At 46.3% G+C, this 12,500-nt stretch overlaps 1 protein-coding gene across 2 annotated transcripts in view; it reads right to left on the reverse strand.

Annotated features, from left to right (window-relative positions):
- Positions 1-12,493, reverse strand: part of FEZ1 (fasciculation and elongation protein zeta 1) — a 42,387-nt gene extending 29,894 nt beyond the window's left edge. For both annotated transcript variants that reach the window (XM_019804617.2, XM_011230759.3), the window contains exons 1-2: positions 12,342-12,493; positions 5,953-6,308 (exon numbers count right to left, since the gene is read on the reverse strand). In XM_019804617.2, the coding sequence (XP_019660176.1) occupies positions 5,953-6,263 (311 nt within the window). In that variant the 5' untranslated portion in view covers positions 6,264-6,308; positions 12,342-12,493. The remainder of the gene's footprint in view (positions 1-5,952; positions 6,309-12,341) is intronic.
- Positions 12,494-12,500: the final 7 nt, after the last annotated feature.

The following is a 12,500-nucleotide window of genomic DNA, read 5'->3' on the forward strand; positions in this document are numbered from 1 at the left end:
ACCTATGGATCAAATTCGAAACATGACAAAATCCAGGGTAAGTCGCTAAAAAGGTAAGTGCAGGTTGGACGAGAGCACAGACACTTGAAATTTGGACAGGTGAGTGCTCTTAACATACATAAAATCCAGAATGATATATGATTTATGGGCATAGAAGCAAAGAGATTTGCCTAGCGCTCAAGGTATACAGTCGGTCACGAAGCGCACTGAAGGAACTCAAGAAAACACAATTTCATGCCGTGCTTGGGTGACCCGCTTCTTCGTTATTTTCCTACAATTACAAGAAAGCACTTTGAGAGGACTCAAGTGTTCATTAGACATCCATTCAGCAGGATTTCAGCGTCTGCTTCTTAAACATGGGTGATAATCCAATCTCCATCAGGCACCATTAGAGCTTCATTAATCCAGCCTAATGCTAAACACAAGTCTCAGTAGCATTCTAAAGCCAAGAGGCAAGCATGATTTGCTGTCTCCAAGACAAAACTCCAAGCGCCACACCCACCGGGAAGGCTGGCGGACGACTCCTCCTTGCATCGCTGTGTTACATTCTCTGCTGCAAGAATCAACAAGAGTGCGGGCGTTGACCTTCGGGTTTGTCCCTGCAGCAAGTGCCTGGGAAAATGAAATTCAGCAAAGCCCAAAACAGGCAGAAGCCTTTTGTGCCTCTCCTAGGCTGGATAGAGGCTGGGACCTTCAATGAACGGCACCCTTGCCAATGACCTTGAAACTGTGTGCATCCTTAAAATGACAAGTAGGGACTCTGTCCAATCACGTAGGGAGTGGCAAGTTTTCTCACGCGAGCCTTCACTGACATCTGGATTCATCTTCCAATTCTAGATTTTTAGGGAGATTCCCTATGCCCTTGTCTCCTAGGGATTTCAAGTCATCCTCATTCTTTCCTGTTTTGTCCGAATTTTCTTCTCCTTTTCCGAAGTATTCTTTCCCCTTCAAGGTTCATGAACAACATTTACGATAGAGTGACTCTTATCTCTCGGTCATTGCTCGCACACCTTCCCACACTCCCACATGTATTCAGTGCCCACGTCACAATCATAACACTAGCAGCCAACACTTAATGGGCACTGACTATAAGCCAGGTACTCTTCTGAACCTTGGTGTGGGTCAATTCATTCATTCCTCACAACTCTATAAGGCAGATTCTGAGGCGGAAAAAAAAAAACTGAAACAGAGAAGTCAACAGAGAAGTCCGTAAACTTGTCTAAGTTCACACAGCCAGTAATGACAGAGGTAGGATTTGAAACCGGGCAATATGGCTACAGGGTCTAGATTCCTAACCACATAACTATTCCGAGTCTTTATAATTTTCTGATTGGCACTGGCACGGGTGTCAGAATAATATACCAAGTTCCCAGTCACAAGCTAGAACAGCAGTTCAGAAACTTGCTCTGCGTGAAAGATCTCGAACTACATTAGCCCCAGACAGGGTGCTTTCATCAGGCCACAAAAGGAGGAATGGCAGGGGCAGTGGGGGGCGTGAGGGCTTCCTGTCTAGCTCTCCTGCCCCCGAGAAGGTTAAATGGAAGCCAAAGGCAGAACCCTGGCGGCAGGCAGGCAGCCCCGGGAGCGAAGAGCTGGTGGTGGGAGGGGAAAACACAAAGCTTTCTGTGAGGAAGAGAATGGGAAGGGCTTTCTTCCCCAGAGAGGCTGTCTATTCTCCCACAAGCAGGGGCCTTGGGAATGAATAGACCCCCTTTAATAGGCACCCTGAGGCGGGGCGTGAAATTCTACTTCCCTGAGAAGCACCCCGCTACTCACTCTTATCTTGGGGAAGGGAGCGTCTGAATGGCATGTCCTAGATCTATTATCAAAGAGCCCGGATTAAACAGGTTGCCTCAATTCCTGTCATTATGCTGCCATGGCACCCGCAATTCAATTGGCTCTCTCAGTCCCTATAGTGACAGGAGAGGCTCTTCAGTGCACGGTTTATGGCCTGGGCTTAGTTAGGTGCCTATGGAACTGACTAAACTATCTTTCACCATACAGGGCTAGGGATTCGGGAAAGGACGCTGGCAGAGTGTGAACGGACTGAGCAGGTTGGGTTGTGACAAGACGCGTATACAAAGATCTGGGTCTGCTGGCAATATGGCCATCAAGGCTACATGAGTCCTGCCCCCCTCCCCCCTCCACACACACATGCCATCTTGACAATACGGCAGGCAGCTAGCCTAAAGGGCTTATTAGAATTCCAATTTGAAAACATTTCCCTTAAGACCCTCAAGGCTGGCTCCTACCCTCAGCCAGTGTTTTGTGTCCAGTCAAGCCGATAGCCACACTTAGGTGTGTGTTCACGTGACTATGCTCTCGCGGTTAATACTAAGGAATTATTATTAGCACATAATGGCTTTGAACAACTTTTTAGATTCTTTCAAGGACTTAAGTAGATAATCAATACTACCTCTGCCCTCTGGGGAAACTGAACCTCTGAGAAGAGAGAGAACTTTCCTAAAAATCAGTTATCCACTGGCTTTCCCTATCCTGTGTATTTAGGGTTTACTTGTCTTCACCTTCAAGTATGGCTGACTATGGGGCATTTATTTACCGTGTGGACTTTATTTGATTTCAAGTTTTTACTTATTTAAGTCATCCCTACACTCAGTGTGGGGCTCGAACTCACAACCCCGAGATCAAGAGTCGCGTGCTGTTCTGACTGAGCCAGACAGGTGTGACCCCGTGTGACTTTATTTTTAACACCTTTAACCCAATAATTCTATCTGAAGAGCAGGAAACTGCGATTGTTCTCATATTTTGGACCCTCTGTATCCAGGGTGCCTATAAGAGGGCCAATCACAACCCCAGCGAGGCAGGTGTCGGGTTGAGGTCCCTAAAGGGGCTCTGGCCTCCGCGTTCAATCTCTTATGACAAAGGAAAGGAGAGATTCTGGAAGTTTCTAAACTTACAACCAGAAAATAGCTGTTCAAATTTGACTGTCTTGTAATGCCTAAAACTTCCACACCCTGACAAATCAGAGTTAAGTTGACATCTCAGCCAATTCCTTATTGGTCAAATAGTTCCACATGAGAAGGAAAGAAATCCACTTTAAAGGGAATTACTGCACTCACTTTATGACTTGTGCTACCTTTTAGGAGGTTAGCTTGACGAAGAATTTCACAGCTTTTGTTTTATGTTTCTATTATTTAGCTCTAACCCAGCCAAAACACTTTCAGTCCGTTTGTGGATGAAATACCCATCCCAATACCAAACTTAGGCAAGTTTATTACAAGCTATGCTCAGGAGAATCATAACCAGATGAGATACTAAATTATCTTTTTCCTTACTTCATCATAATTTTATAGTATATAATTTTATAGTGTCTGGATGTGTATCTATAGGCAAAGTCTGCAATTTAACTCTGATTTTTATTTTAAGTTGGAAGGGTTTAGATACATTGACTGCCTAGAAAGGGCAGTGTTAATTTCTCTGTGCCCGGCTTCTTCCCTCTACGCCATCCCCAAATTGTACCTTATCTCTAAGGAACTGTTCAACCTTTGGTCTTTTAGCTGAGGCAGTCAATGAGGCAGGCAAGTCAGAAAAATCAGGGTGAGCGGACCAATAACCCCATGTGATGGTAATTAACATTGAGTGACCTCTGCTAATGTGCTAGAAGAGAGTAAGAACCTGCCCCCTGGGCCTTCATCCTTAATGAGGCGGGGGGGGGGGGGGTTAGATAGGGAAGAAATGATTTGTTGGAAGCAAAAGGAATGGGATGCATCTTAAAATGTCATTTGCAGAGCACAGCCTGGGTGAGGTAAGGAATGAGGTTCTTTCCAAGTCCTTAGCCCTGCTTCATCAAGATTGAGCTCTGGAGGCTTCAGAGATGAGGACCCACGCAGTCGACTAGAGTTAAGTGACCAGCCCAAGGTCGCACAGTGAGTTAGCAAGAGTATGAAAATTAGAATTCATAGTCTTTGTCTTTCTAGTTCATTGCACCAGGCAGTGAAAAAAATACTCTGTATAATAAAGCCCCAGAGCCATTCTTTTTAGACTTACAGGGGTTGAACAAATTACAACAGGCTCAGAATTTAAGAAGAATCAGTTTGAAACTTAAAATTGAATTAAAACAGATAGCTCACAGTTAGAGTACTGGTCACCAGAGTAAAATGTTCTCTCTGATCATGACTTCAGGCCAACATTAATTAAAAAGGAGAGAAGGAAATGGTGTGGATCTGGAAATGCATTCCCTTCACCTACGAGGCCAGCCATTATTACTCACCCAATTCATTCGACATTCAGTATTTCATTCAAAAAATACTCCTGGATTACTTACGACACACCAAACCCTATATTAGACATGGGGGGATATAATAGTGAGTGAGACAGACAGACACAGAGCCCCTATACACTCACAGGGTCATCAAGTCGCCAATTACCTCCCACACAGGTCAGGCTCCCTTGTCTAGGACACGCCCTTTTACCCCACTTATTCAGGGGCAACACCCCCCCTCCCCCGGCTCAAGTTCCTAAAAAGAGAAACCAAAAGCCCGGTTGCTCCAAAGTTCCATTACAACTACTTGACATTTCTTGTGTGATTCCTTAAAAACAATTGATGCATACTTTACCTCTATAGGGAATTCAGGCCTATTTCTACTAAGTGCCCAAAACACCCTTCTTTAATTTTTGTACCAAATTATCCCCTTCTTATTTTCTAGTCACTCCTCACACAGCACTTTTCCCAAAGCCCTTTTCTTGTCTGCAGTTAAGATCCCAGTAGGTGGCTAGTAAGTGACACAGGGACTCTGCAGACCAAAAGCCACGTCACCTAATTATCACCTTGATTGTGCCTAAGGTAATTCCCTGGGCTCTCAGTTCAGTTTGTATGCTTTCTTATTTGGACATATTTTAACATTTGTAGACGATTTTCCAGTCCTGAGGAGGGTCTGTAAACAGGTGATTTTCATAATTCTGCTCTTTCTCGAAGCAAATTGTTCCAGGGACAGATTCCTCCGACACAGTAAATTAATTTTTCTTCTGGTCCTTATTTCTAATATCTGGGTGCATTACTACTGATACAAAGAAAACTGAAGGGGCACCTGGGTGGTAAGTGTCTGCCTGCGGTTCAGGTCATGATTTCGGGGTCCTGGGATCGAGCCCCACATGGGGCTCCCTGCTCAGCCGGGAGTCTGCTTCTCCCTCTCACTCTGTCGCTCCCCACTACTTGTGCTATCTCTCTCTCTCTCAAATAAATACATAAAATCTTTTTAAAAAGAGAGAGGGAGAAGACAACCCTTTTGGGTCCCCTCCTTCTTCAGGAGCTTTGTACTATCACTCAGTAAACCCTCCTTTCCTGCCCACCACTCTGCGCCATCTACCTCTTCATTCTTTGAAGCGGGGTGACCAAGAACCGTGGGCACCAACGGAAAAAATCTTGTAACCTGTGCTTCTAGAAATTATTAAATGTATTCCTAAATTTGCCAATCGGAAGAATGCTGTTATAACAAACAGTTCACAATGGTTTACTTCTTCGTTTTCACCAGAAAGTAAGCCTTCTAAGGGTTAAGGATTCTAATTAATGTATGCAATTAAAGCGACTTGAAATAGTATGGGAAACAGCTTATTTTACAGACAGTAACATGTGCGCTTTAATGAGGAAAAAGACAGTCATAGAAGGCTTGTGCAAAATAAATCTTTAGAAAGGAAAAAAAAAGAAAACTGAAGAGAGACCCTAAAATGGATCATGCTCTTAAAATTCCATTTCGTATCTGAGAAAACCTGTTTCGTAAAAATCTTTCATTCCTTTAGGGTTTAAGAAAGCTCTATAGGTCACTGTAGGGGAACATAACAGTATAATGTCAGCAATTACCGGGGCCCTGCCCCACCACAGAAAAGGGTAAGTGATATGCCACGAACCCATGGACAGAAGCCAGTTCTATGTGAAGGAGCCCCAGCCTACGGGGCTCGGGTCTGAAGCAACAGAGGGCAATTAAGACTTCTTACTCCTCGTCCTGCAGGGTCTCCTCCTCCTCCTGGATCTGGAACTGGTTCTTCACGGGAGCCAGGGTCTCCGTCTTGGCGTTGTAGTTCCGAAAGCAGACATTGAGCTTCTCATCAAACTCGTTCACGAGGTCCTCCATGGACTTGAAGCTGATTATTTCGGAAGAAAAATTCTCCAGCTCAGAGAGGGAGGGGTCCTCCACATGGTGGGGAGATGAGCCATAGAAACTCTGTGGTTTCTCCTCCCGGTCCTCTGAGCAGCAGGGCCGAAGGTCCTCGAACTCTTCATCCAGACTCACCAGGGGGGCCTCCATTCTTGCCCAGCAATAGGACAACTGCCACTCTCAGGGCTCGTTTATCTAGGAGAAATAAACAAGGTAACGTGAGCTGGGGCTGGGCTTTCATGGCCAGCTCTGCCGAGGAGCCATGACCACGTAGTCTCTGACTCTGGATCCCTCTGAAAATGAAGATTCCAACTTTCCAGGCATCCACTGCTGCGGCTTACTGTTATACACGTGAGGCGTTCAAACAGTGTCATGCGTGTGAATAACCCAAGAGGAGTAAACTTTGGAGACATGTCTGCTCTAGTTCCCTGCTCCAAAAGACAAAGCATAGTGGTTCAGTTGCACCCCCGGACCAGACTGCCTGGGTTTGCACCCTGTTCTGACCCTTACCAGTGGCAACCGTACAAGTTACTTAATTCTCTGTGCTTCCTTTTATTTTTCTCCAGACAGAAAGAATGATCTGCAAGGGATTGTCTTAAGGGTTAAAGGAGTCAACCCAGGTAAGTGCTTAGAACAGTGTCTGGAAGATAATAAACATCATCATTGTTCTATACATTCTCCGTTTATTATTATTGTTGTTGTTATTATTATTATTACTACCATAATAATAATTATTATTACTACCATAATAATAATAATAATAATAATTATCACTACCATAATAATTATTATTATATTATAAATATTATATATTATAAATGTTATATATAATATAATATTTATATTTATAAATATTTATTTATATTTATAAATAATTATTATTATATAATATAAACATTATATATTATAAATATTATAATTATTATATTATTATTATTATTATTATTATTATTATTACCACCATAGGTCCACATCCTTAACCATGTGCTCTGAAAACCAGAAGTCTTTCATAACTTACTTGGTGGTAAAACCTGACCGGACCTCACTTGGTAACTCAAGCTGATCTACACGAATATAAAGTTGCTTATGGTTTTAATTTATCCCGTTTAGTGTGTTCTGCTGCAGAAATATTAATGTTTTTCATTATGGTGATTGCTGCCCCAGTCCCCAGGAGATGATATACAGAACATGCCCTCTATTACTCCTTTCTTAAATGCCTGGCCCCAAGGGTTCTGGATAGGGATTCACGGACCTGGATATTACTACCCTCATCAATAAATAATAGACCAATAGAGACTTTCAAACAAGCACCTGAGCTTTTCTAAGCTACAGAGCTTCTGTCTGGGGCCAGAGGAATGCATCAAATGATTGGTTAGCCTCGGATAGACCCAACTACCCATGTGCTCCAGGGCCAGCCTCCGTTAACCATCTCAGGCACCACCCGCTGAAAAGCCACACACTCAGGCCTGCTTTCTTTTCCACAGCCTTTGGCTGCGATTTATCCAATCATATTGAAATCCAAGCCCTTCCCCGATTTTAATTTAAATTCCTCGAGGGCACAGACATCCTCTGGACATGGCACATGGCAACTAGCTCACGCTGCTCTGCGGCTAGGCAAACAATCAATGAGGTGCGCCCATTGAAAAATGATCATCTGTCCCCCACATACATGTTCTCATTTTCAATTTCAGGCAGCACGGCCTTGTTGTCTATCATACCCTTCCCTACACACTCCACTTTCTTCCCTGTAACACGGAAAGGCAACCAAATTTTTCTCTCCTGTCCGCATGATTACTGGTCCAGTTAGATGCTGACATTGGAACCACCACCTGAGAACGGGACAGACAGCAAAAACCACGGGTTTTGCCCTGCAAGTGCCGTTCTCCATCTTTGCCTATAAAACTTAAACTCTAAATAAGTGAGGCAAAGGTCATGCCAGGCGAGGACCTAGCCAGCTCTTACTAGGATTATACTGGGATTAAGCCAATTACCATCACATCCCGTGAAAACATATTCTAAGTATTTATGGTTTGCAAAGGCAGCATGATAAGATATCAAGATAAAGAGATATAAAAGCAGTATGGTATCTCGGAAAGAACATATGTTCATGAACCAAACAGACCTGCCAATGTGTGGCTAAGTGACAGGCATCATGGGTCCTGATTTTCTCATCTGTTAAAACATGAAGGTGTGGGGCGCCTGGGTGGCACAGCAGTTAAGCGTCTGCCTTCGGCTCAGGGCGTGATCCCGGCGTTATGGGATCGAGCCCCACATCAGGCTCCTCTGCTATGAGCCTGCTTCTTCCTCTCCCACTCCCCCTGCTTGTGTTCCCTCTCTCGCTGGCTGTCTCTATCTCTGTCAAATAAAATAAAAAATCTTTAAAAAAAAAAAAAAACAAAAAAAACATGAAGGTGTTGGTGTAGAGCTAATGGCATTGGAAGTTAATTTTAATAACTTATTAACTTAATAATCTTATTTTTAATAATGTTTTATAATCCAATATATCCAAAAGGTTGCATTTCAAAATGTAATCTATATTTTAAAATATTAATGAAACAATTTACATTCTTTTTTCATATCAAGTCTTTGAAATCCAGTGTGTATCACCATACATTTCCATTTGGACTAGCCATAGGGGGCTCGTGGCTGCCATATTGGACAACACAGCCATAAAACAATACACCACTAATTGCCAGTCGAGGGTTCTTCATCTAGGGTCTACAGACCCCTGAAAGGGCTCTTTGAATAAAACTATATTTTATGCACTTACAAACATATTTGGGGGAGAATCCCATTGGTTTCTCTACATTGCCAAAGCGGCTAATAGCACAAAAAAGATTGAGATTCCCTGAGTGCCAAAGTTGAGAAAAGACCACAGAGTATAATTGGAAGCAAGGAAAGGCTTTACAGATGAGGGATTTGTGTGGACTACAGCAGGACTCCAGGTTCCCCTCCTGATCCTATCACTTCTTAGGTGTGAGACTTGGGCAAATTCTCAGCCTTTGATGAATTTGTGCCTCGGTTTTCTCCTCCATAAAATGAGGTTTAAAATAGTATTTAGGGGGCACCTGGGTGGCACAGCGGTTGAGCGTCTGCTTTTGGCTCGGGGCGTGATCCCGGTGTTGTGGGATCGGGCCCCACATCAGGCTCTTCCGCTATGAGCCTGCTTCTTCCTCTCCCATTCCCCCTGCTTGTGTTTCCTCTCTCACTGGCTGTCTCTATCTCTGTCGAATAAATAAATAAAATCTTTAAAAAATAAAAAATAAAATAAAATAGTATTTAGGGGCGCCTGGGTGGCTCAGTCGGTTAAGCATCCCCCTCTTGGTTTGGGCTCAGGTCATGATGTCATCAGGGTCATGAGCTAGAGTCCCACATCAGGCTCCATGCTCAGTGGGGAGTCTGCTTAAGATTCTCTCTCCCTCTCCCTCTGCTCCTCCCCCCAATCATGCTCACTTGCTCTTGCTCTCTCTCAAATAAATGAAGAAGTCTTTTAAAAAAATGAAACAGTATTTAAGTTGAAGGTTATTTTGTAGAGTAATGAAGACAATCTTTGAAAGTGCTAAGCACAATGTATGGCATGTGCAGTGTCCAAAAAATGTCAATAATTTCAGGAAAATGAGGATAACTCAGGCTCATGGAAATGTAGAGGGAGGGTGTTTCAGGTAAAAAAAAAAAAAAAAAAAAAAAAAAAAAAAAAATTCCCCCTGCATGATAGTCTATGTGCAATGCTCCAAATGTTGACTAAATGGGAGAAGGATTGCTGAGTAAATTTTACCACCTTTTTTCGGATTTATTTGGTCAAAAAGCTTCTTGGAACACTGGCCCCATTTCAGAGAGACATGAAAGTTAACCAGCTGATGTTCCAGATATTCACACTTCCTTTAAATCTGTACTCTTCTCTAAGAGAGAAGGGGGAGCCGGACTGAGTGCATGATACCAGTGGGGTGCTAGTTTGAAATGGCATGGTCTATACTATTAACCAGCAACAAGAGGGCAATCCAACCAGAATCTAAGACAGAGATTGAGTTTTGGGTGTTGGCAACAGGAGGATTATGCTGAAAGCACCTATCCTCAGCCCAGGCAGCCTCTGGAGAAAATGGATTCACCTAGATTATTATGAAAGAGGAATGGGATATCACTGCTCCAGATTTCAAAAACATGGTCATCTGAACCATCCACAATGTAGCCTGATTTCTTTTCATCAGCTCACTACCCAGGAGCCAAGAAGCTCCTGCCTGGAGATGAAACAAAACCTGAAAAGCCTGCACTGGCAATTGGAAGTCACTCCACACCCAAGCTGAGCCGGGTGTTTGTAGGAAGACCGAAGGCTGTGGCAGAGGCCATGAGAGCCTGGCTCAAGGAGTGGTCTCTGGGTTGGCACTGGCAGCCCTTTTAGAACTGGTGCCCCTTCTGTGCTTCCTTTAGCTCACTTTCTTTTGCTCTTCTCCCTTGGTGAGGTGCCTTTGCACTCCCACTGAAATGTGCTACTCTTGCATCCTGACAAGCTTGGCCCTGCTTTCACTCCCAGCTCATCTCAGAGACTTCCTCCCTGAAAAGCTAGGGTTAATACAATTCATAGCTTATCCTCTGCCTCTATACTTCCAAAATCAATTTAAAAAAAAAAAGGCTGGAAGCATGGCAGAAAAAGGGAACCACAGAAGGGTCACCTTGCCTTTTTCTCTTTACCCTAGCACAGAGTGCAGGGCTATAGTTTGATTATGTCCTATAATCTATTCCATTTATCTTGGCTCCCGATAGATGGTGTAATTTGGAAAAGAAAAGACGGCTCCCAGCTTGAAAGAGACCCAGCAGCAAACACAGAAGCCTCTCCCTTGCAGCATAATGATGCAGCTTGGGGCTGCAGTAACAAATTTTCACTCCCTGCTTTGCTGAGCTGAGCAGAGTGAAGCGGCAGCAAGGAGAATTCACCATGCCTCCCCCTGCTGGGCCTCTGCACCTCCACAGAGGCCCATTCCATCTCCCCCTTCTTCCTACCTGCCCCATAGAGCAGTTGATTTCTAGCGCCCCACCCGCCTCGTCCCTAAAATCTGCCCTGCCCTGATCCACCGCAGTTGTCCCACCGCTACTCAGCAAAACCAGCCAGGATACAGGACTGTGCCAGCTTCACATTTTCACAGAAAGAGTATTTCGTTGCATATAAGTCAGCAACCCCTTTGCGGTTCTGCTTCCCCCTCTTCCCCCTCCTCCTGCTGCTCCATTCACCCTCATTTCACATCCCCCTCCCCCCCCACCCCGCCCCGGGTCTGTTGGGGTAAAGAAAGGCTTCTCCAAGCAGCACAACGGCTGGCGCTCCAAGAAAGCTGGGCTCATCCCGCGCAGGCCGCACACATACTCCACGGCCCTTTGGCCAAACAGGAGCGGGACACGGGAGTGGCAAGGAGATCGGGGGTGTCGAGCGGCGAGAAGGGAAGGGATAGGCAAAAAAGAAGAGAGGGCTGGGATAACACGCCCGTCCTGGGGCTCTGTCAAGCCTCGCGCCCCTGAGCTCCAGAGGCCCTGGGCCCACCGGAGGGCAGCGCTCCCCTCAACCACCACCACCCTCGTCCTTTCTCCGACCTGTTCCGTAGTAAAACAATCGCTCCCGCAGCGTCTGCGGCAGCTGCCAGCGGTTCTGACACTGCAGGAATGCATGGTCCTGGGGACGGGCTCGGCACCCCAGGGAGGGGCACGGGCGGGTGCGGGGTCAGGCTCTTAGGGGCATAGATACTCCGGGGCGTTGAAGGGTAGCCGGACCAGATAACGGTCCTGGGAGGAGGTACAGACCCACTGCCCCACACCATCGGGCAGCATTCCCGGTTCCCCCAGCCCCCAGCCCGCGCCGCGCCTCCCTTCTCTCTCTCTCTCTCTCTCTCTCTCTCACACACACACACACAAACACACACACACTCACACACTCGCAAGCACGCACGCCAGGCCTGGCTGGGGGGCCGAGGCTCTGATCTGATGATGCTTGAAGTGCCCATCATCCCACAGTTCCCGGCCCGGGCGCTGCGCTCCCGTGAAGGGCTGGGCAGGAGGGCGACGGCCTCGGGGTTCTTCCGTTCCGATTCCAGGATGGGACGGGCTGGGGGCGCGGGGCTGCGGCGCCCCCCTCCCCGACCTACAGGCGGAAAAGCCCGAGTCGCGGGGCCTCTCCTTCACCACCCCGTCCAACCCCCACCCACGGCAGGGGGTCGGTCATGCTAAGGTCGCCCCCCGCGACGGCACCTGTGCGGGTCCTGGCGGAGGGAGGCGGATCGCGGGGCTCAGCGGGACACCCCCATCCACGGGCCGCCGGGAGCGGCCGTAGCACAGCGCGGCGGCGGCGGCGGCAGCGGCAGCGGCGAGCCAGCGAGCGCTCCCCCCGCAGCTCGGCCGGCGCCCCGG

This window comes from Ailuropoda melanoleuca, chromosome 8 (assembly GCF_002007445.2).
Source record: "Ailuropoda melanoleuca isolate Jingjing chromosome 8, ASM200744v2, whole genome shotgun sequence".
Classification (NCBI taxonomy): domain Eukaryota; kingdom Metazoa; phylum Chordata; class Mammalia; order Carnivora; family Ursidae; genus Ailuropoda; species Ailuropoda melanoleuca.